Source organism: Lissotriton vulgaris, chromosome 1_1 (assembly GCF_964263255.1).
Source record: "Lissotriton vulgaris chromosome 1_1, aLisVul1.2, whole genome shotgun sequence".
NCBI classification, from domain to species: Eukaryota; Metazoa; Chordata; class Amphibia; order Caudata; family Salamandridae; genus Lissotriton; species Lissotriton vulgaris.
In genome coordinates this window covers 740,897,837-740,923,061 of record NC_141685.1, presented here as the reverse complement: position 1 = coordinate 740,923,061, position 25,225 = coordinate 740,897,837, and the positions used below count along the sequence as shown (strand labels likewise).

The window sequence follows — 25,225 nt, the reverse complement described above, 5'->3', positions numbered from 1 at the left end:
CCTCCACCACCACTCCCCTACCAGAGAATAACACATCTCTCCCCCCGTCCGCTTCCTCTCAAGCAATTTTGTAAAATAACTGAGGAATAGGTAGGCCTAGCCCTGAACTAAATAGAGTCAGGATTCCCCGACGACCCAGCATCCGCCCAGATCATTTCTAAAATTGCCCCAGTCCTTGTCCCACACCTTACGGAAATGTTCAACTTCTCACTCGCCCAATCCACAGTCCCCAAACACTGGAAGGAAGCCACTATCTGACCAATTCTAAAAACATCCACGGCTGACCCAACACAACTCACAAATTATCGCCCCATTCCCCTTTTACCCTTGTTTGGAAAGACTATGGAATCATTGATTAACCGTCAGCTCTATCAATACCTGGAACAAAATAATCTACTAGATCCATCCCAGTCAGGCTTCCAGGCATGCCATAGCACTGAGACTGCCCTCCTCGAAATTGTGGACAACATCAGACTCTCTCTTGACGCCAAACAATCCGCGATCCTGATCCTGCTTGATCTTTCTGCGGCCTTCAACACCATCTCCCACAACACTTTGTTATTACGCTTGTCGGAGATTGGTGTCAGGGGCCCGGCACTAGGCTGGATTAGGAGCTACCTGACTGCCAGGTCCTCCTAGGTCCAAATAGGCCCCTTCGTGTCCAAAAAACAGAACATCGACAAAGAAGTTCCACAGGGCTCCATATTGAGCCCAACACTCTTTAATCTTTACGTGTCTCCCCTATCAAAAATCATTTGTGACCACGGGTTTGACACAGTGTCATACGCTGATGACACGCAACTCCTAATAACACTCGGGGCAGACCCCAGTGACACTAAAGTCAGATATAGCCACTGCATGGCATCCGTCAATGACTGGATGGCAAACAACCACCTGCTACTAAATGCCAGCAAAACCGAAAAAACTGTCTGGGCCACACAAGACTGTCAGGTGCAGGGATTGGAAGCTTTATTTAGCGCCTGCATCATCCCAGAGCAAATAATGTTTTGGAATGACACTGTCCAACAGACATCTTGTCTTTGGGTTAGCCAAGATAAAAGATTTAAACAAACCGTCCATACTACACCTACACCTGATATCAATAACACTTCAGAGGGGGAGGTCGACCTACATACTATTTTGCTTCACAACAGAACAGATCCAGATTGGAAAAAATGGTTAATCTGGCCCACAGGCACAAACAACTGTCAAGATAAATTTCTGAATAAGACACAAGGGTTCACATTCACTAGGCCAGACCCAAGACATGTTCAGATACAGCAGTATGGGTGGGCGTAAAATCCGTTTCGCGGGCAAATTTGCGGATTTTCCGCGATTTCGCGATCCGCGAATCTCGCGAAATCGCGGTAAAATCCGCGAATCAGCGGGGACGAATTTCCAGCCAAGCAAGGGTTACAGCAGCAGGTGCAAAAGTTGAACCTAATTTCTTTGTAACCTTTTATAAAAGGGTTACAAACAAATTAACTTCAACTTGGACACCTGCTGCTAATTGCTTCCTGGCGCCTCGTTGCCTACTTGCAACTATTCTCTGACGCTGCTCTGACCCTTGAAGCAGGGTCAGAGAATAGTTACAAGTAGGCAACGAGGCACCTGTCCAAGGAATTAAACCTCATTAGGAAGCACTTACAGATATAAAAAACAGGAAGAAGGGAGAGGATGGCAAATACACCCATTTTGAGTTGTCAGGAGGGGTTTAACTAAAAGAGACCTTTACAGCACAATTTTCATATGCATTTTGCTAAAAATAAAAAGCTGTATGTTCTGTAGGGGCAACTCAAGAATCTGGCCCTTCAGAGATCTGGCCTCTCTTTCTTTTTCTCGTTCTCTCTCTCCCTCTCTCTTTCCCTCTCTTTCTCTCTCTTTCTATCTATCTATCTATCTATCTATCTATCTATCTATCTATCTATCTATCTATCTATCTATCTCTCCCTCTCCCATAAACGACTGCATGGGTAACTTCGCTATGCAAGCCGTTCGCGAAGAAGCAAAAATCCCCGCGAACACGCAAAAAACCCCGCAAACACGCAAAAAACCCTGCGAACATGCAAAAAAACAAAAATCCGCAAATTTGCACAAATTCGCGAATTTTGCGGATCGCGTTTTCGCAAATCCGCAAATTCGCGGATCGCGAATTCGCAAAATTCACCCATGCTTATACAGCATCCAGGAATAGTAACAACATACCATGTAGGGAAACTGTGCCTTGAATGGCTACACAAGACTACACTAAAGGAAGTAAAACAACACTTATCTTTACTTAAAGATGGCGCTGATCTGAGGGACTTCTTACAAGGACCTACTAAACTGCGTCATAAACATTTTATATACGCCGGAATCTATGCTGCTTATAATGAAGCATGGAAGATTACACAAGCAGAAACTGCAGAACGAATACAAAAATTGATCGTATTAATTTAGAGAAATCTCTCTCTGTAGTTGACAATAGGTTAACAACTCTGTTGTCCAGGATATATTCTTTGGACAGCATAGTATCCTCTGCCATAGACATAATGGAAAAGGACTTGGTCATGTTGCAACATGGTCAGTCGCAATTACGTTCTATAATGCTATTAGGCTGGACGTTACAATACCTTCATTCAGGCTGTGTGCCTTGCCGTTTAATGAACACTACGTCACTGTTTTCAGAATTCAACATCACTTGTAAACAGATCAAACTGGCACAGAGGGGAGCAGACTAAACGGTGCTGAGCATTGAAAAACTGGAAAGATTGCCATTTACAGTCACTGAAAAGCCAGCCATTGAATGGATAATACACGGAACAATCACTCTGCCTGTTACAATTTCCCATTTTCAGTATTGCTTAAAACATATACCAGCAGGCATATATGAAAGGTTGGGTAAAGAATACATCAAGACATCCTGGGAATTATCATACACACACAAATGTTGGAGTGTGGGGAAAGAAGTGTTTCTTAGTGGTAAAAATTGTGAAAACACACTAAGCGGTTCTCTCCTTTGTCAGGGTATTAATTTACATGGGGCCTGGGACGGTTCCTCTAACAATTTATCCTGCCACCTGCAAGGTTCACCAGCTGCAGTGAGTGATCCAATTTTTAGGCAACTTTCTAATGGAAGTTATATTATGTTGAATGATCACAGCTGCTGTGGCATGTTGCCAGGTTTAGCCTATCTCATAACTGTGTCAGCCAGGGTCTCTTCCAAAAACCAAGACAGACCAGGAGTCGCCTTTATGGCCTTCACTGAACATCTCTTCGATACGAATTGATACTTAAAGCAGAATGAAAGCCATTCTTTTAGAGAAAACTGTGCCATTGACCTCGGCCAAAGAGACATATGATATGCAAGTCGCAAGGACTTCTGCAGAGATACACACCCTATTAACTACAAATTGCCCGAACATTTTTCAGAAATGTTAAGTCGTTCTTAAACATGTCTGATACGAGCGGTATTGTATACGTATTTAAGACAGTTTTTTCTGGACTGTTAGCACCTTTTGAAGCAGTCCTAGGCATATTTCCAAACTTAATGCACTCTGTGTTTGGTGGACTGCTTCTCATTTTGGGACTTGCTGCAGGGATACTATTTTTGCTCCTACTGCTTCAACATGGCAAGCCAATCCACAGCAGACACCAGATCACCGTGGAAAATACTCTACTGGCGATGAATGTCATGAGCGCATAGTCCAAATTTTGGGATTAACTTGTTTAAGAGAATTGAATACCACATGGTTTATGTCATTCAGACCAATCTGGCAAGATTGCATCTTACCTGATCTACGATGCCTACTATGTGGAGAAGAATGCGTGCTAGACATCTGTTTGACACTCCCATCAGTGATGCCAACAGATGTTGATACTTTGTTTGAACCAGTGACAGCTCATGCACTGTGTTGTCCCCATCGGCTACCAATTCTGATGACGGCATTCATTGAGATCTCACAGACGCAAAATGCTGACGGTGAAGTACGAGAGGAAAGCGGCACATGTTTAGATATGTTTTAATGTGTTTAGAACTTATTAATGTCATACATAAGAAAGTGGAGTGGGTGTTTTGTGGCGTTTTAAAGTCCGAATGAATTTTCCTGATTCATGCCCTTATATAGGTACAATTCGCATTTACCTTTATATAGGCATAGAAATCAAGACCGTATTTAGGTATAGCCCATGCTACCCAAATACAGGCATGGCTACTTCCACCCGTACCAAACGTCACAACGATTTCTTGGAAAACCAGCTTAAGCAGTTAGGGAACTTCCCCTTGCTTGAATATTGATTTGTCCAAGAACTCAGCTACTTTACAAAGAACAACTATTCCCTAGGGGTTCTTTCCTGACGGTCATATGCCCGACTTTACGTCAAACAATGGCATTCCTAAACACCTTCAAGGTATAAATATACCTACACTTGCTCTACCAAGATACGGTGGTTTGGAGCAGTTTGAAGACCTACTTGCCCGACTCAGCTTGCTACAGCAAGTGCAGAAGGAAGCCGACTCTCCAGCTGACACACTGACCAGGACGCTGCCTTTCTTCTGCCAAGAATCCAGCTCCAGTGTTTCCAGCTCCCCTTGCGAGGTGTTGGGAAATCGAGTCCAGAGACAGAGATACCAGACCTCCTTCATTCTAACCAAGGTATGGAGCTGATTAGAACCTAGAGAAACCTTTGGTAGATTCTTGGCAAAAAACGAAATCTATGCTACACAATACTTACTTCTTCCCTTGTGCTAGACTTAGGTTAGGTACATTGGGGTAGGCGTATTTTAGAAGCACCAGTTGAGTATTTTAGTCAATGTTATTTATGTATGTATTTTTATATAGCTTAGAAACCATACAATGCTCTTACAGTATTATTTCATATTACCATTTACGCTGTACACATTATACTTTGCAGTCTGCATAACAATTGTAGCAGTTCACTTCTCTTCCATGAGAAAAAAGACTGTTCAATAAACCCTTTTTATTGAAAACTCCTGTCTCACTATTTCTCTGCAACTCTGTAGAAACTAAGCATGCACGATTGACTGCGTGAAATACTTATCTATTGTTTCCGCAACTCAGAGATTTATTCTTATTCTTGGGAAACAAAGTTGTCATGTTTATGCGGTTGTCAGAAACGAATCCCTTCTTGTGTATTCAAGAAAGTTTCTATTGACCTCTGAGTTCGCTGGCACACACACAATTAAGTTTAGTATATTCGATAGAGACCTAGTTGACCTCTGTCCTACGTCTAATCTATAGGATATATTATTCAAATGCGCAGAGCCTTTTTGGAATATAGGAACTACACTACAGCCCTTGTAGTTTCACTTTTAACATTGGGGACTATGGCTCCAGAATGCATAGTGCTGAAACAAAACATAAAACCAGCAAACGCAGCAGAAGAGAAGTACCTGGTCCCATGAAGGCGGTTACAAACTCCCTGTCAGGGCAGCATGGCTTTAACTGAAGAGACTGAAATAGCAGTGGGAGCAAGAGAGGGCGCATGGAGGAGGGAGGGAATTACTAGGAACACTATCTCAGTGTTTGAATGCACAACATCTTCGCCTTGTGTTGCTGCATGGCACTATTCGCTGCTGGCAAGCGCACGGAAAAGCATCAGGGCTTGATATTTCCCTACGTTATACAAAGAAAACAAAATCTTAAGACAGAGAGGATGAGGTAGAGGATGTGGTCCGTCGACTAGACTGCCGCCTTTTGTGTTGGAAACCAGGGTTCGAGCCTCGGGGTCGCGTCCACATCCTGTGATTCTGGGCAAGTCACTTAATCTCCCCTTGCCTGAATATGTAATGTAAATACAGTGCTCGTGTAAAGCGCTCCAATACCTTCGGGCTAAGTTTGCGCTATATAAATATGCACACACAAAAAAAACGAGGTACATGGCTGACATTCAAAAAGGGGCCGACACTGAGGGTGCATAGAGACATAGAGTGGCGGGAAGGGGGAACATGAAGATAGATAGGCATTGAGTATATGACGTTCAACCAGAGGCAAGCATTGGGGGAGGTAGGAAGTGGTACTTTATTTTTGTAAATAAAATAAGTGAAGAGAGATACAGCAAAATGTAGGGAAAAACTTGAGGTGGATGGAGTGCCAACACTTATTTTATAGAGGGGGACCTCGCCCTTACCTTGAGGCAGAAAGAGGTTTAAATATGTCATCCATAAAGGAAAATAAGACTTCTAGTCCTAGCATGCAGTTCATGAGATAACTGAATAGAGCTTTGGCAGCTGCTGGTAATCACAGCGCAGCTTGTCGCTGCTCGCACAGCAGCCGTTAATGGTGTGATATGTCCCGCAACTGGACCGGACTCCACCGGAGGCTAACTTTAACCTGCTCCGAGTCGTGCTGGCAATGGCAACACAGCTGCTCACACCACAGTAAATGAACCTGCGACCGGACCAACTCCACTAGCTGCTGAGTGAAATTATGAAAATGTCACAGCTGGCAATCTGAAACCTTGGCAGGTATGTACTCAGGACAGTGCTGGCAATGGCAGCAGAGCTGTCCGCACCACCGTAAATGATCCCGCGACCAGACCCAACTTCACTAGCGCTGGGAGCTGAGTGAAATTTTGTAAATGTCACAGCTGGCTATTTGAAACCTTGGCAGCTATATAGTAATAAGGCATCAGGTGGCTGGGGAGCTGTGAGTTTTGGGTGAACGTTCCCTGGGTCACGGCTCCCAGGATGTCGGAGAGACCGAGAAGCTGTGGTGCTGGCAAGGCTCTAAAGCCGCAGCGGCTGCCCTGGAGTAGAGAGGGGAGCTATGACCCCATGTGCATAGACATAGAAGGTGCGGGGCTATGAGGCAGCAGCAGCTGCCCTAGAGTAGAGCTGTGAGCTCTGGCCCCTGGTGCATTTTGAGAACAAAAGGAGGAAGAAGGGTTTTGGGAAAAAGTGGATAGAAATGTTGATAGGTGGGCATGTCCCTTATTAGGCGAAGATACAATATTTATTCAGAGTCTCCTGGGATGCTGCATTTCTGTCCATTGTCCTCCCCGTTCTCCGTACTGATGCCTAATTTGCAAAATGTTGGTATTGCCAAGGGACCTACGACATCAGCCGAAGAAATATCCTGCAAGTATAATATCGGATCGAGGGAGCAGCTCGTGTGCAGAAGGGAGACTTTGTTTCCTGCAGATTTTTTTTATCTTCCGAGGAGTGAGCAAAGTCTTAGGAGACGAAGACGCGCTAGAGCTGTAAAAAGTGCCATAAGGGTCATTGAAAGAGGGGGCGCCCGAGAAGGAAGACAGAAGACCCCAATTAAGGCAATTAAACTCTAAGAGCAGCAGCGTGGCAGCAGCATACGGGACCCCCGTAAAACAATAAAAAGTGCCTTTATTGGTCCAGAAGTGTCTGGCCGGAGCCCGCCTCACCTTGCGGCTGCATCCACGGGAACAGCTGGGTGGGCGACGGGCTCTGCTCCGAGGTCTCCCCTTTGTCGGCCAGCTTGCAGTCCGGGTACTGCAGCAGATTGGGGTCCTGGCTGCTGCTGCTGCTGCCGCCGAACAGGGCCCCCTGCCACTGCAGGGGGTTGTAGCTGTAGAAGTTGCCGGGGTCCTCGTGGCAGGTGACGTCGCACGGGCTTTGCTGGTAGGGGTAGGCGGAGAGCAACGGCGCCCAGTGGTAGAAGTCCTGGATCTGGCTGGGGTGCTGGAAGAAGCCCCCGATGCCTGGCCCGTACACCACCGTGGGCCTGCCCCGCAGCACCTGCACGAAGCCACATACATAGTAGTTGGGGCGCAGGGAGTCCCCCGCCTTGTACTTCGAGAAGAGCGAGTTAACGAAATACGAAATCATGGCCCCTCTTTATGAGCAGACACAAAGAGAGATTTGGGTCTCCTCGCCTCCAAGCTCAAACGCCCCCAAAAAAGAGAAAAAACAAAGAAACTGCCACGATCCTTGCATGGGAGAATGCGATTTTCCAGGAATATCAAAAAAGCGACTCCGGATGCAGGGTAAAGGCACCAAAAACTCCTAATCCTGCATGATGCCGCTTCCTCCTTCAGGGTAAAAAATGCACTGACAGAGAGAAAAAAATGAAAATAAAATAATAATAACGCCACTTAGAAGGACTCGTCGCTCTACATTTCCAAGAATAGATGCCAGTTCATAAACAGTTTTTGGTGATTTACTTCGCCCCAAATTAGTTGTTTTTATATTTTGCAGCCCCTTTTCAGCATCTTTTGCATGCATTAGCCAGGCCCACCTCCCATTGGCTTCACATGCTCTGCTCCACAGGGGCTCCTGGGCTGCCTGCTCGTGAGAGGCAGTGTGAGAGGGGTGGAGAGAGGCAGCGGCGGCAGCAGCTTTTGGAGGGAAGAGGGGGCCTGGTGCACAAATATCCCGATTAAATATGTTTAACTGCGCCCATTAATGAGAGATCGCTCGCTCGCTCCCTCCCCCACCCACACAGCAGCTCAGAAGCCACACACAGACCACCCTAAAGATTAATTTATTTTGAAGGCTTGGGGGGGGAGGCTGGAGAAGAAGGGTGGATGCATGACTGGAATTACACACTGACATGCAGCCGCAGTTTATTTTTGCATCGCTCTTTCAAAAGTGAAAGCGAGATGCAAAAAGAAACAAGCTGAGGAGCTTGTCTTTATGGGGCCATGTGTGAAACACATGGCCCCATAAAGATAAGAATCCTTTTACAGCAGAAGTAAGTCGGACGAGCCCGTCCAAGGGGGCCGTCCAACAAAGAGAAAAGTGTACGTCACACTAACCTCTTTCCCAGTGGCCGGCCACCGTTTAGCATAAACGGTGACGCAGGCCAATGGGAAAGAGTGGCGAGGCTTAAAGCATGCTAGAGAAAGATCCTCAGATCATAAGATCTCGTCAGCGAGACTGCGCAGTCTTACGCTAGGCTTCGACCTAAATAGTGAACATTTAAAATTCGAAATCAGCTCTGGGTAAAAGGTTTTCTCTACACGTATGACTTCTGGTCAAACAGTATATAGACATTCAAAATTGTCATCTACCTTTAGATAGAAATAGAGGTTTACAAAGGACTTGTGCACCCCTACCTGTCCTGTAAGTGTAAACTAATTTCCTCGTCTTGGTTGTGGCTCCAAGGGACCTCTTGTCTGTAAATGAATTATGTACCATGATTCACGTTTTCTCAAGTGCAGTGTACGATTAACTCCTCTTTTCTTCATTTGGACTTGCTCAATGATAAAGTATCTCAAAAGTGAACTGTTTGAGAGATCGTACTCCTCAAAATGGTGTGCTACTGGGTGGTGTTTGTCTTTATTGTGTGTAGCACGTAGATGCTCCAGTATACGTTTCTTTGCTGCAATCGTGGTGCTCCATACATATCTCATCTTACAGGGGCATTCTAGTACATAAATTACAAACGTTGTGCTACAGGTAAAAAATTGTTTGATGGATTTGGTAGCTTCAGGGGTGTCATATGTTTGACCATTACACTTGATTTATAAACTTTGCAATGGCCACAGGGAAAAACTCCCTGTAGGTTGTGATGGTGTATACTCTGCTCTGAGCTAATGTCCCCTCTACTAGAATATCCCTAAAGCTTCTCCCTTTCCTGTATGTTATCATGAGGCGGTCCGGCAGATCTTGTCTGACAACTAGGTTGCTTTTCAAGATTTTCCAGTTGTCGTTCAGGATTTTTGCCACTTGTTTGGATTCCTCATTGTATGTTAAAATAACTCTACTCATATTTTCATCCTTGTTCGTCATTTTCTCTTGGAGGGTCTGGTCTCTACTTATTTGTTTTACTTTTTTCATTGCTTTCTTGATCGCACAATTTGGATAATGTCGTTGTTTGAATTTTTTTTGCATCTTTTTACTTTCAGATTCAATTGCTTCCTTAGTGCTACAGTTTCTTTTTGCCCTCAGCAATTCCCCAAATGGAATGCTCCATTTGAGAACATCTCGGTGGCTGCTGAGGGCATGAAACAGACATTTACCTGCTGTACTCTTGCTGTGCAGTTTGGTGTTAAGTTTCTCCCCATCGCCTGTAATTTCTACATCTAGAAATGCAATAGTTTTTTTGCTCATGTTGTATGTGATTTTGATGTTACACTTGTTATTATTCAGTTGTTCTATGAATTTAGTGGCACTTTCCTCACTGCCTTCCCAGATTAAGAATATGTCATCTATATACCGGAGCCAGGTGTTAACCTGTTTCCACATTTCCTGCATGTTGGGAGCTTTGGGTATTTCTTACTCCCATGCCCCTAGAAACAAGTTGGCAAAACTAGGGGCAAAACATGTTCCCATTGCTGTACCGAGTGTCTGTTTATAGATCTCATTGTTAAATGCAAAAATATTATTAGTGAGACAGAATCTTATCATTTCAACTAACATATTAGTGTGTTCCAGAAATGCAATGGGTCTCTGATCTAGAAAGTGCTAGCATGCTTTTATCCCTACATTGTGGTCAATGATAGTATACAATGCGTTCACATTCATGGTTATTAAAATCAAGTCATTTGTCCAATGTTCATTTTGTATTTTTTTCAGGAAGTCTTTAGTGTCTTTGACATGCGATGGTAAATCTGTGACAAAGTTTCTTAGGAAGTGATCAACATATTTTGAGATATTTTCCGTGATACTCCTAATCAAGGACACAATTGGTCTCCCTGGTGGTGTAGTGGGATTCTTGTGTATTTTGGGAAGTAAGTAAAAAATGGGCAGTCTAGGATAATCACGTTTTAAGTAACAGAATTCTTCTCTGTGTAATATGCCACTAGTTCTCCATCCATCAAGTCTTTCCCACATGGCTGTGATAATTTGGTTGTATTCCCTTATGTCACTTTTGGAACTGGTGTGTGTTTCTTCAAGTTGTCTTAGTGCTTCCTGTATATACATTTCTTTGTCCCAAATCACTATATTCCCCCCTTTGTCAGAGGGGCGGATCACAATTGTGTCACCCATAGCAAAGGATTGTATTATGTCATTTTGAAGAAATAATATGTATATAGTCAAATGGTATTCACATACTACACTATGAGAACCCATTACAAAATGGATACCATGGTATCAACTAGCAATGACTGGCCAAGGAAAATGAATTGTCTGTCTACTATGTCTAGTGATTATATGTATGGTGATGTTGCTCATTGTCCAGTGTGTGAGCAAGGGGACGGTGTTCCCCAAAACGCGTAACTGGCATTAAACCTTTACACTTGGAACGACCTGAGAGAGCGTATTACTTGGACTGTGTGAGAAATATATATAAATGGGCAGTCTTGGATAACCACGTTTTAAGTAACAGAATTCTTCCCTGCGTAATATGCCATTAGTTCTCCACCAATCAAGTCTTTCCCACATGGCTATGATACTTTGGTTGTATTCCCTTATGTCACTTTTGAAATTGAAGTGTGTGCTTTCAAGTTGTCTGAAGTACTTCCTGTATATACGTTTATATATACATGTATATATAAATTTTATCACGAGTGAAAGCATCTGAAGTCTGGCTGTGGCGTCATTTGGTGTCCCGTTCTTGTCCGCATGGAAAGTGCATTGAGGGACAGGCTGGAGTATATATGTATATGTATATATATATATATATTTATATATATATATATATATATATATTCCTCCAACCGGTTACCGTGCAATGAAACATCCAATGCACTTTCCCCAGTGCGCAGACACAAAATCAAAGTCCGAAGCCAGTCTTCAAGTTGTTCTTGTTTTTATTTTTTAAGCATAAGGTGCAGGGGTGCAAAAAAGAACGTCGAACAGACGCGTTTCGGGCGTGAACGCCCTTGCTCACTGTTCTATATATATATATATATATATATATTACCTACTGGTGGTCGCCAGTAGGTAGTTATAGTTAGGATTGTTTTCTATAGGAAATCTGCAACATTCTATTGGGCGCCGGTTGAGGAATCTGCCTGTAATTTTCCTTAAATTTGCTTCGCTGCGCTCCGCTCCTTCCCTGATAGTTTGGGGGGGATTCGTCAAGCGGGGGCTGAGATAAAAGGGGGGTCCCAAAACGTGTTTTCCCCATGTTCATTTCCATAGGGCGGTTGGACTCACTTTTAGCCCGAACGGCTGAATGGATTTCCACAAAACTTGGCAAAATTGTAGGGATTGGTAGCCCAATGTGCCTTTGCTATGTCTCAAGATATGTGCTCTAGTGGATTTTGAGTAATTTAGGTTCAAAAAATATATACATCTGTCTCAAGATATGTGCTCCAGTGGATTTTGAGTAATTTAGGTTCAAAAAAATATATATATCTGGGCGGAGCCTAACCACACATCTGATCTGATTGGCTGTCAGCACTTCATCCAAGAAGTGTTGGCAGCCATCTTGGGACCAATATACATGATAGCACCTCATTAAAAAGCATTATAGTTAATAGAGGGTTTTAGGACTTTAGTTACATTATAAATCATTTGTTGATGGTACCATACTCATTTTGGGAATTGTGGTGTGTTCTAAGGTGATTTTACCATGTGAAAAAGCCTTCTGCTGTGATATCATGAATCATGTTTGAAAGAAAACTAATATCTCATGATTTTCCCACAGTGGTTTGGAAGGGGATCTATAAGCTAAACTGAAAGCATTTTTTCTGTAAATTCACATTATCTTTCTCAGTCATGTGAGAATGAAGTCTGACATTCTCAGTAAAACATGTACATCCAACAAGGACAGAGACTGTCAGTTGATTCTATTACAGGACCGGAGGCTTCAGATTATGCTTCTCTTTCTTTACTGTATAAAACACAGCAGCCAATAAACATACAGTTTAGTGCAAATAAAACTTCAAAGTCTGTGATGCTTGGCGTAGCCACGCCCCCTTCAGCACCCATAAGAGCCTAGGTCACACCTCCAGCTTCCTCTTTCTTTGCTGCTCACACAGCAAGAGTTAAGTGCCCAGCCCCTTACCTATATGCCTGTGTGCTGTTTTGAATGCTTTATATGGTTAATTGGGGACGATTTGGATGTGTTTTCACACTTAAAGATTGCAAATGCGCCCCTAGTGCTTAGCGCTTATGTATTTTATTGTGTATTGCTTGTTTTCGGTTTATTTGGGGCTTGTTGACTTTAGCGCAGGCTTTCCCGTTGTGTATTCCCCGCCGGAGGCGGGCGGTTTGACAGGCGCGCCTCGCGCTTGATCGGAGCTCTGCTCCGACCTCCAGTAAGTAAGCGCCTAGCAGCGCGAGAGTCAGGAAATGACCGATTGACGGTCGCGCCTACCTGGGGCTTTCATCAGTGCCCTCGTCCCCTGGCAGGCTGCGCGAGGGCTCCCCTAGTCGCCCGGACGCACAAGTGAGCCGCAAACCACACGGCAGGAGCGTGTAGCACAACGCGCACCCATTGGGCTTGTTTTTAGTAGGATTTGGGTGCGCGTTGGGCTACAAACGCCGAATGCCGTTTTTTCCCATTCACACACCGAATATTGATCGGAGTTGGTTGATTTCACGCCTGACTGGCTGTAAGAATAGTCTTTGCCTTGAATTGGAGTGGCACACGCTCCTTGTATTTATATTTTGGCTCCGACGCCCTGCTGGGCTGCAATAATTAAATACAGCATCTGCTGAGGGGGTCTTAGACTGACTCTATCATTAAGTTACAGTGTGCATGGGGCTGACCCCCCCACTGAATCTCGATAACTTTCCACCAATACCCCAGCGCAAATGATAAGATTTCACTTGTCCTCGTAATACATAAACATTGCACCATAGTCCTTCTTCTATACCTACCATGCGCGCCACGCCGGGCGTTCTAAAACGCAGTGACGTCACCCGCCAGCCTCCACACTATTCCCGGAAGGCAGCGATCGAGCGAGTGGTCAAAGCGCCCAGGTAGGCACTGTAAATTGATACTATTTCACGCTAGTTAACTTAGGGCCATTGCCAGCCCATGTTAAATTCGGATACCGTCTGTTATACTTACAAAGATCCTCTGGCTAATTCGCGCAGTGGCGGCATTGTCCGTTTTACATAAATCAATCTACGGAAGCTAGCGACTGTGCTAGTGGACAACGCGCTCAGGTAGGCATCACAGAGTGATGATTATTTAGCACCCATAAACGCATGGCTAATGCCAAATATTCAGACACCGTTTGTTATATTCACAGAACCTTGAGTTACTTTGCTAAGTGGCGTCACCGTCCGTTTTGAGATAGAGATACTACAACTACCAAAGTGTCTATGACAGTGGTAAGTTGTTCATTCTGTGCCGCTCCAGATACATAATCTTGATGTTTTTACGCATGTGGCTAATTCTATGCTTTTACTTGACTGCCCCTCGACAGTGCCCGGCTGGGTTCACTGGAAGTAAATTCATTTTACTTCTACACGCATGGGTTACACATCCATTAGCCCACTATAAGGTAAATCACTTCACCTTCCCAAGAATATTTACAAATATTCAAGGCGACTACATATAATTACAATTCCACAATATATATTATGTTTTCTAGATGTCCCTCACTTCCTGTCCTGATGAGACCCTCACTTTAAGGGTCGAAACGCCGTCGACGTACTGGAGGCGAATTAGACTCATACAGTGCTTATGATTGTGTAGCAACTGTTCTACAATTGATTTAAATAATTTCTTGGAGTCATGTCTCTTTTTTGTAAATAGTCACAACTGTAACCTGTATAGTTCACCTAAATGTACACATGTTGTTTCTTCGGTTACTTCACACATCACTGGGGACACATTGCACGATATGCCACAGGAACCATTGACAGGACAGCGCAGCACTGCGCCAGGAGCGACAGAAGTCAGGAGTGCCCAAGTGACGCTGCACAGCGACACGCCAACGCCACAGAACAGCACTGCGCAGGAACGTGCAAGGAGTGAAGGAACTCCACACCTCAGGACCGAACAGCACTGTGCAGGAACACGCAAGGAGTGAAGGAACTCCACACCTCAGGACCAAACAGCACTGCGCAGGAACGCGCACGGAGTGAAGGAACTCCACACCACCACGACTGAGAGACGCAGGGAGCGCGTCCTCTGAGACCTGTCAGTAGGTCATAGCGAAGATGACTTGCCAGAAAGTCACTGCCAGAAGCTGACCAGTCAGATGGTCACCCGAAAAGAGAAGAAGCTGACCAGTCAGAAGATCACGACTGCGAAGACATGCCAGAAGATCAAAGGCATAGTAACATAATAGATCAAGAAGAGGTCCGTGGTCGGGACCTAGAAGAGGTCTGATGACACCGACCCGAAGTAAAGAAGGAGCGACAGGAAGAAAGGAGCGATGCCTGGTTCTGGTCATCAGAAGAAGAGAAAGCGTGTCCTAGGGGTAGGACGCAAACAGGGAGACACGTGTGGAGTGCACGCCACACGGAAATGGCATGGGTGGTTGAAGACAAGTAAAGGGACCGACCACGTCGTGAAAGGAAAGGAGGAGAAGAAGGGAAGTGAGTGCCACGGTGCCACTAGAAGATCACAAAAAGAGAAGAGGTGTGACCAGTCAACTCACACACACACCAGGAGAAGATGGCGACATGCAACAGAACACCGGAGTGCAATGGAGAACAAGGCCTGGCATGAACACCAGCGGCAAAAGTCAAAGAGATCCACCTACAAGCCATCCATCCATGGCGATCGCAGAAGAGGGCAAGTTTGGACTGTTGACAACAATCTACCTTTGGGGTTGAGCGGAAGATGGAATGGCGAGAGTGCTCACATATCCGGCTGAGGAAATGACTGCTCCAAACCGACCCGTGGCAACCCAAGAAGCAAAGGCCTCAAGGGACTCTGGTGGCAGCAAGTCCCGCAAGAGAGACAGATCCAGAACGGTGCGTCTGCAAGACCCAGGGAGTGGAAAAGCTTTGCATGCAAGAAAAGAGTCAACAGCGTAACCTTCAGGTGGAACTAGGACACAACGGTAAGGCATGTGGAGCGCCCCGCAGGCTATGGTGGAGCAACACGATCGACAGCACCAGTCCAGTGGAAGCCTGGCAAAGAGGTCCTCCCGGACATCCTGTGAGAGAGGAACACCGGCGAGAGGGACATCCTAGTGAGAGGGATGTGTGCACCTACTCTTTTTCTTCATCTGCCCAGAAACACTTTGAAGCCTGCCCAGAGACATCACAAGGACTAGGACTGGAGAGGAGAACCCAGAAGATAAACAGTACTCGGATCATGTCACCCTTCTCTCTGGCTACCAACTGTCACCAGTGGTGCGAAGCAAAGACAAGACAGAGACCAACGTCCAGGCGGCGCAGACAGAAGATAGGACCCGCCGAACAACGGTAAACCATGCCACAATGACTCATGTTCCTGGTTGCAGTAACTACACCATCTGCGGCCTGCAATCCGCCAAAGAGACTCACTTTAAATCATCGAGTCCAGTGCTATATTTGATGTACATTTTCTTTCCCACAGGTTGAACTTTTGTCGTGGGGTTTTTGAAAACTGTACTCTTCCTCTCACAGGGTTTTTGGACTTCCTTTATTTTTCATTTTCCCCCAAGTTTGGGAGGGATGTAGTGACCCAGAGTCACAGTCGGCATTCTAGTTGCTAAAGTGTAATCCCACACTTTACACCCACCCACCACTGATGTCACTGGTCAGGCGACACAGTTAATAAATAGGGCGGAGCGCACGTGCTCTGGGCCATTCTAACCACTATCCATCCTGTGTCAGCGTCAGTCATTATTAGCATGAGGGCCCAGGGCCCCCATCATTACAAACAACAATAATAACAACTAGACTTACAACAGAACGTTCTAAACATTAAAGGCATACATCAGAACAAGAGCATATTACTGCGAATAAACTACACATTACTTCAAACACCAACAAAAACGTGGGCAGCATCAACAAGCCTGTCCGGTCAACAGCTGGTCAGCTCCAGTCGTGAACAGAACTACCCGCAAGAGACCGGCTGCTGCGGGAACCCAGTGATCGGGACTAACTACGTCATACAGTGACCTCCGGGGTCAGTCCAGCTCAACGCTACTAACCTCCATACCACTTCCTCCCCATTTCTTCCCATTATCATGACCTTCAGCTCCAGAGCCCAGACAGACTGCCTCAGAGCTGTCTGTAACTAGCTAAATTCGCATGGACCCAGCCAACCCCGCTCTGAAACGGGCGACAATTTGCACACTCTGGGCGAATGCTCCATGGCTGGAGCAGATGCACGTGCGGGCCTCCGTTATCCGACCATAGCGAAATCCAATAGGAACGCGGAATTCTGTGCGGCGTACTAGGATTGGCGGAAGTGCTGCCAATGCTCCAATCATAGGTCTCTTTACAAATTCGCAGTACCCCGAGGCTCCCAGAATAGCTTCGACCGTGGGATTGTTTGGTGATGCGACCCGGAAGTGCTGAAAAATAGAACAAATGACGTCCGTTAGAAGAGCCACAGCGGATACTGGGCTGAATTTGCAGAGGGTCCGTGTAAGTAGCGGACAGGTGGTCACTTCACGTTCCTCAATACTCTTCCCTTAAATCTCAACAGTATATCTACTGGCTTTTTTTCACAGTTACTATAGTAACGTGTGTTTTATATAGGTGTTCTATGACATTTTCCCCTTATTTTCGAGATCTAAAAAACATCCTTCTATGTATTAATTATCGGAAGGATCAAGGGCGGAGTCCACCTTGCCAAGTTTCTGATATCATGCCTTTAGGCGGAACGTAGTTCTCGTTTGGCACACCCTTAAATAATTGAGGTATCTATCCGCACCCATGCTACAATCCATCATACAGCTTCAAAATATATCTATCGCCCTCACAGAAAGCCCGCATGCCGGTTCAGTGATTGGTAAATCTAACTAATGATTCATTTCTTCTCTATACAGCGCTATAAACTATATGTTATCCATTCTAAGTTACTTATTTGCCCAGTCCTAACGCATTCTATAATTGTATTGTATTGTAATTGCATTTATATAGGGCTTACTACCCCTGACGAGTCGTCGAAGCGCTTTTTCGGCGAGTAGCACTTTACTCCGGGACCCATAAATGGCTTTCCACTAAATTCCCTACTATCACAACAAGTCCCCTGTACCACCTTCTATTTGCCAACACTCTAAAATTTGTCCAATTCTTGAAGTACTATTAAATTACATTCAGAACATTGTATCTATACCCTCCCTGACCCTTCTTGACTGCCTTCAAGCGACCACAAAGATTGACTTCTCAAATCGGCGTGAGCCCCGAAGAGCAAGCCGGAACTACAGTAGTCGCGCATCATGTCAATGGAAGATCCGTTCTTCGTGGTCAAAGGGTGAGTGCTTATAGTTAGGTCTCACTGGTGAGCAACATTATCTCTTAGCCGTCAATGACTCTTCCTTCGGTTGTTGGATGGACTTATGTCTGGATGTGGAATGACAGGTAACAGTTGGAATTGGAGGGTGATCAAGACTGAACGGAGTAGTTGGGATAGTGAAAGTGAAAAAGATGTATGTTGGGGACACTGAAGGAAAAAACCTTGATGTCTGAGAGCACACCTGTTAGCAGTGCTGATTTTAGCAGGCTAGGGTGATAAATTGCGATGGGTATGGAAAGATTTGGCACCGCAGAACTCGCCATCTTCAAAGTGAATCAATGGGCTGCTGCCTCGTACACATCCTTGCATTTTGGCATCACAGCAGCTTGAATTTATTATCATTTAGCTGTGATTTGAACAGCATGTTCCAAGCCATCATAAATACATGATTTTTATTACCACATCACACACCCTTACAAGAATTTAAATGTTACCTTAATGTAAGCAGAGAGTACGTCCTGTATGTACTTATCCTATTATGATGATGTAACAACATCGTTTGATATACAACCACCAATAAGGCCTGTGTATAGGATGGCTTTTGCTGAAGAAAAGTCCATCTTATTGGGTGGAATATTTACTAACCTAATACCTGCCCGACATTCAAGCATTGATTTTCTTGTATATAGAATTTTCTATATATATATAAGCATAATTGCCGGAGACATGCTAAATGATGGCCACTCTTTATAGACTCCCAAACATGGCTAAATGATTTTACCTGGACCGTCTTCGCTGTTTATGAAATCTGATTTTAACATCAGCCCTGTGCACTATAAAATGGTGGCATGTAAGTTATTTACTGATACCGAGGAAGGCGGCAACGCCGAAAAGCGTCTGTTGAGGGGGGAGGTTTCGCACAATAAAGTCACTGCAAAATAATTCTTGTGAGTGCTGTCCTTCTTCGGTTTGACCAGGATTGTCTACCATAGTGGTATATATCAGATGAGAAGCAAGGGAACAACATGAGAAAGTGCCATTGCAATATGTAACTAATGATTGTTTAACTGTAGAATAGAAATCTCCGCAGGTATGGTGATTAAGTATATGATGGCACAGCTAAGCAATATTTTCTATGTATGTTTCATTAGGAAAGATCGTCCAACACTTGAGTGTGATTTTAATTCACAAATACAAATTCCCTGTGGATATGGGGAATCAGCATATGGTGTTGGACAAAAAAAGAAGCAATTTAAATATATATCGATTATTAGGACTTATAGACAGAGATTTTATCCATGTTACACTGCTAAAAAATTTCGATGTAATTCTGAATGTGTTTATAATTATGGCAACAATGTAACTACTGCCCGACAAACATGAACAGCATATAACTGTTTTTAGATTCATATTCTGAACATGTGGTTTATAAAGATGCAGTGAAGTATGTCTGCTGCTAACCATACCAATACTCGCGTAGAATAGGACATTCAGCTTACATTTCTTATACTATTCTAAGATGGTGCCCACGAAGCGCTACTTGTGGAAGATCAGACTAATATACTTTGGTCCCTTTTTCATGTTCTTTAACTTAATATGGCGCCTTAGTAGGGTGCGATTACTGACACCATTTCAACTCGCCGTAGCAAAGTCTACCTGTATCCTCATGCTGGTAAGAGATTCAATTTCACTTGTTTATATAGATATTAGCAACACAACAAGGACATCATGTTAAATATTGATCCCTCTCTTAATATTTTAGGATACAGTGAGGAACAGGATAATATTTTAGGATACACAGTATTATCCTGTTCCTCACTGTATCAGGCAGTAATGACTCTCGTATAACCGGGAGCATTGTTTCTGATGGACCCCTACAGAAGGGAAACTGTATATAAAAATATTCCATGAGTGGACCGGGACGGAAGTATACCTGGCCGTAAGATACATATGATTTTTAAAAATCAGGCAATTGGGTACCTGAGCACCTTTTCATACTTGTTTATTGAAATTGCAATGGGTGAATGTTTTACAGAAAGAAATACAGTCTGACGAAATTTGACAGGTAGACACTATTCTCTCAGGTATGGGGCTCTCTCTTAGCACATTGGTTCTAATTATTGGGATTTTGTAGGAATTATTGACATTTGCTGGGAAACACACAGGGTTAGAAAAGGAACAAATAGCTAATGACGCAAATTGGCTGCTAGATGTAACTTATCCTTAGAACTTTCGACTGATAGTATGGCATGTGATAAAACTAATTATGAAATTGCGAAATATTTGTGAAAATATATGATATTTGAAAAACTGTTAGCTATGCACAGGTCTCCACGAAACAGTCACAAATCATATATTGTCCCATTATATATTAAATTTGCACTTATGTCACTATATTGTGGGGTTACCATCCATATTGGAAAATGTAATAATTACAAATTGGGCCAATATTTGTAAAACATTTCATCCCTGCTGAAGTCACAGGAATATCCCAATCGGCACCGAAACGCATGTTGGCTTGTGGATAAGAATACAAGAATTGGAACCTAAGAAAATAGAGAACTGAAAGAAAATTTGGGGATTTTTTTCTTTCCTTTTTTTTCTTGAATGTTATTAAAAGAAAGTTAACATATTTGTAAAATAGGAATAGTGAGTGCTTGGGATATAGGACTTAAAACAGAAAGAGAACAGTGCATTTTTGTGAATGCTAGGGAAGATTTAGATCTCTACTATCAGCATACAGTATGTGCAGCTTTTGACAGGTTTAATTTCTTTCAGAGAAAACAAGGCCAAGCAGAATCTGTTGAGGACAGTGTCAGCCTTCAAATAGTTAGCTGCAACATGTACATTTGACAATTTGCACGACAAAATAATTAGTGATCAGGTCATTATGCGTAACAATAACTCCAATGTGCTGGAGATACTTTGAGTGAGTGGGGATTCTTCACTCATGGACATAAGAGCATTGGTTAAACAAAGTGAGCTATCCAAAAGATGTGCAACAGCACCTCGCATCTTGACTACTAGCCGTGTTGAGTCTAAAGTGGATGCTCTGGTGTGTAAGGTTTCTAAAGCATGAGACTCTAAAGCCAAGGGGGGGGGTGGGGTCAGAGAACAAACCGAAATCTGGAAGTAGATATAAGAGTAAGAATCTGGCTTGTTATAGGTGCAGTAGCAAGGATCACCTAGCCAGAGCTAAAAATTGCCCTGCCTTAAGGGTGAAGGGCTAATTTTGTGGAGTGTTTGTCATTATGCTATGGTGTGCAGAAAGAAGAATAAAGGTGAGCACTGTGTTAAATTGGGGGATGATGAATCGTTTTCTAAACACTCTGATGCTGGCCAAAAAGAAGAAGTGAGTGTCATGTGTGTTTAGTGTCCTGTGCTGAATTTGTGTGGTCTGACTAGGAATAAACCTATGTGTGACATGAACATAGGCGGTGTGGTGGTATTACAGCAGACTCTCGTTTACCATTATCAACAAGGCAGTGTAGAAAAGTGAGTTTCAAAAAGTAGTAAAAATGCAGTTACTAGAGTCTGATATCCACCCAGTTATGTTCACGGGTGAGAAAATACCTATGTCTGGTTGTTGTGTTTTACCTTTTGAATTTAAGGGTAGAGGGATGGTGGCTACATTGTATGTGTGAGAGGTAGGACGCTCAATGTTAAGATCAAAAAGCTTTGAACATTACACTAAATCCTAATAGTGTGGACCAACTGCTTGTGCTGAAAGACACTGAACACGTTTTTGTGTTCAAGCTTAAGAGAGAATTTCTAGAAGTGTTTTCAGGAAGAATAGGCAATTTGAAGAACTTTGTTCATAAAATAGTCTTAAAAAGAATGCTATACCTGTGTCTTACAAAGCATTTGGGATGAAGAGACGAAGGAACTAGAGGATTTGGAATGTAAAGGGATTATTGAAGCAGAGAAGTGTGCAGAGTGGATAGCTCCACTTGTCGTGGCCAGGAAGGGAAAGGGTAAATTGAGGTTGTGTATCGACCTTAGGGACCTCAACAAAAATATCATGTTGGATAATTTTCCGCTGCCTAAGATAAATGAACTGCTAGCTATTTTATCAAGGGGATCAAGTGGTTCTCTATGATCGATTTAGCTTCATCTTACCACCAAGTGACTGCATCTGGACAGTAGGGATCTCAGAGCGTTTATAATACCGGCGGGGTGTTTCAGATTTATTTGCATGCCATTTGCACTGACTATGGCTGCAGTAGTGTTTTTTAAGACTGACGCACAAACGTTTTTAAAGCTCTCCATGGGTTAGCATACTTCCAGGATGACATTGATTATGGGTAAGAGCCAGGAGGAACACTATCGTAGGCTATATGAGTTCTTGGAGAAGTTGAAAGCCTGGGGGTTGACTGCTGAATTGAACAAATGTAAGTTTGGGAAAAAATCTGTGACTTATCTTGGGCAGTGGTATTACACTCAAGATGGAAGCCTTAGAGTCTATTAATGATGCCCCAGCTCCATCAAGTAAAGAAGTGAGGTCATTTTCAAGATTAGCTGAGTTTTACGCCCAGTTTGTGGAAGGATTTGCAGAGAAAATGTATTACTTTAGGCAACTCCTGCGTTCTCAACAGGTATTTGAGTGGAATGGCATGTATCGGGAACAGTTTGAGGAAATAAAACTTGAAATTTGTGAAGCAATACCCTTACAAGGATTTGACCCTAGAGCCAAAACTATCATTACAACTGATGCCAGTGCTAAGGGTAGTGTGGTCTCAAGTTTCTAGCGATGTGTGGAGGAGGGGCATCATCATTTATTTTGTCTCCAGATCCTTGATTGCTCCTGAGGAATATGTACTGACCATAATCTGCTGGTAAAAGTTGACCACGGAAGGGTCTAGCAACACCACTGTCCGTATATCTAGGATGTCCCTTAGTTTACTGGATTATGCGTACAGTGTTGAGTATCTTCCATGGAAAAGGAACAAGGTAGCAGACTATCTCAGCAGGTCACCCCTGTGGGGAGGGGGGTGGGGAGTGGAATCAAGTGAGTGAGTGGGATGATGATAATGTAACAGCTAACGTGGAGTGTGACAATGATACTATTTCGGATTCGGACTGGGCAGTTGGCTATATTGTGGATGTGACCTTGAACAAAGTCAAGGATTATACGCTGCAGGATTGGCCTAATCAAAAGAAATGTGGAGGAAGAGTGCACATGTTTTTGGGAACTTGTAGATGAGGTATCTGTCTATGGCTTCCTATCAAGAAGCAACAGCAATTCCCACCACAAGGCCTACGACGGAGGATACTTGAATTAATGCATGAGGGTCGTCATGGAGTGGTCAAATCTAAAAGACACAAAAGTTCATATAGGTGTCCAGGCATGGACACTCCTATGGAGAAATTTGTCAGGATATGTGAACATTATTTCAACGCGGATAAGTCTCTGGAAGTGTTGATACTGCCCAAAGGGCACAAGAGAAATACCTTCTGGTCCATGGGAAGTCTTAGCCATTGATGTGCTAGGCCCTGTTTTGGACAGTAGGGGTGTGTCCAAATATATTGTGGTTCTGTTAAATATGTATTCCAAGTGGCCAGATTTAACGGTCAGTGGAACATCTGATGCTGCTACTATTGTTACTGTATAAGTGATGGTATTCCTTAAGGAAAGCATTCCTAAATCACTGTTGTGTGATAATGGGCCGCAATTCATTGATGAGAAATGTAAACATTTTCTGAAAAGGAATGGTGTTAAGGAAAAGAGAACTCCTATATATTATCCTGCTTGTAATGGCGCTGTTGAAATATTTAATAGGGTTATTAAGGGCAGTATTCAGGCTGTCATCGATGCATGTAAAAAACTGTGAGCTTGAGCTAAACAAGTTGGAGTGGATGTACCGCATCTCACCCACAGTAACTGAGTACGGCCCTTTTAAGATTCTAAGGGGACGGGATCCTTTCACAAGGGACAATTCTGCCTGGATGTCTCAGGAAATGCAGAGTAAATAGTCACTGAAGGTAGATAAGGCTAATCTGGTGAAACCCTGCAGCACATATAAAGAGTACTATGACAAGAAAAGAGGAGCCAAGGAAGTGCGTTTGTATGACAGGGAGTGGGTAAGGGTTAAGTCTAGCAGGAATGCTAAGAACCTCTGAGGATGAGGAAGGTTTTCGCTTGTTCAGCTGAGCTGGAAGATGGCAAGATTTGGCGTTTTAGTAAACTGGCGAAATTCAACAAGATCTTGTCATGGAAGAGTGGCAAAAATGTTTCCTCCTCCGGTTCCTGAATTTGGAATGGAAGTGTCTTGGATAGTACCAAAACTTATGCCAATCTCAATTGTACGACTGGAGGAAGGAATACCTTGGAATCTCATGAAGGGGTGCAACCTGGTGGGATGCAGGATGTGTGTAGTGAGTTCAGGTGCATCTGTGATCCTTCATTGCCACCTGTTTCACAAAACGTACCGAGGCAAGATACTAGGGTGAAAGTTACGCGCTCTGGTAGGCCAGTGAATTTACCTGTGAAGTTGAATGATTTACATATTGGATTCTGTATTTCTTGAGACTCTATTGTTAGTTTTTTATAGAGTGTACTTTTGGCTATCTTATTTTACTGTTTTTATTGCATCTTTCGTTTATGGGTCAAGACTGATTTGCATATGGCTGGGTCCAAACTGGAATGGAATAGTGAGCAAAAAACGATGGATTTTGGCCTAGATCTCTGTACTGGGGTGAATGTATGACATTGTGCTGCATTCTGTCCATCAATTGTTCTTTTTGCATTTGTCACCCGAGTGGGACGGGTATGCCCAAACGTGGGTCCTGTGCTCTCCATGCCACTGGAGTCAAGCTATCCTGGCTGATGAGGGCTGAAAGACCGAAACCGGTCCTAGGATGCTTGTTTCCAGTCCAGGGAGGACTTGGCCTGGCAGTTCGATCTGGACTATTGCCATTGGGCCCAGGTTCAATACTGATTTGTATCTGGCTGGGTCCAAACTGGAATGGCATGGTGATAAAAAAAAAAGATGGATTTGGGCCCAGATCTCTGTACTGGGGTCAATGTATGACATTGTTATGCATTCTGTCCATCAACT

The 25,225-nt window shown here is 43.8% G+C and overlaps 1 protein-coding gene across 1 annotated transcript in view; it reads left to right on the top strand.

Annotated features, from left to right (window-relative positions):
- Positions 1-17,303: 17,303 nt before the first annotated feature.
- Positions 17,304-25,225, top strand: part of STX6 (syntaxin 6) — a 99,116-nt gene continuing 91,194 nt past the window's right edge. Inside the window, exon 1 of the mRNA XM_086955470.1 lies at positions 17,304-18,185. Within this exon, the coding sequence (XP_086811596.1) occupies positions 18,151-18,185 (35 nt within the window). The 5' untranslated portion in view covers positions 17,304-18,150. The remainder of the gene's footprint in view (positions 18,186-25,225) is intronic.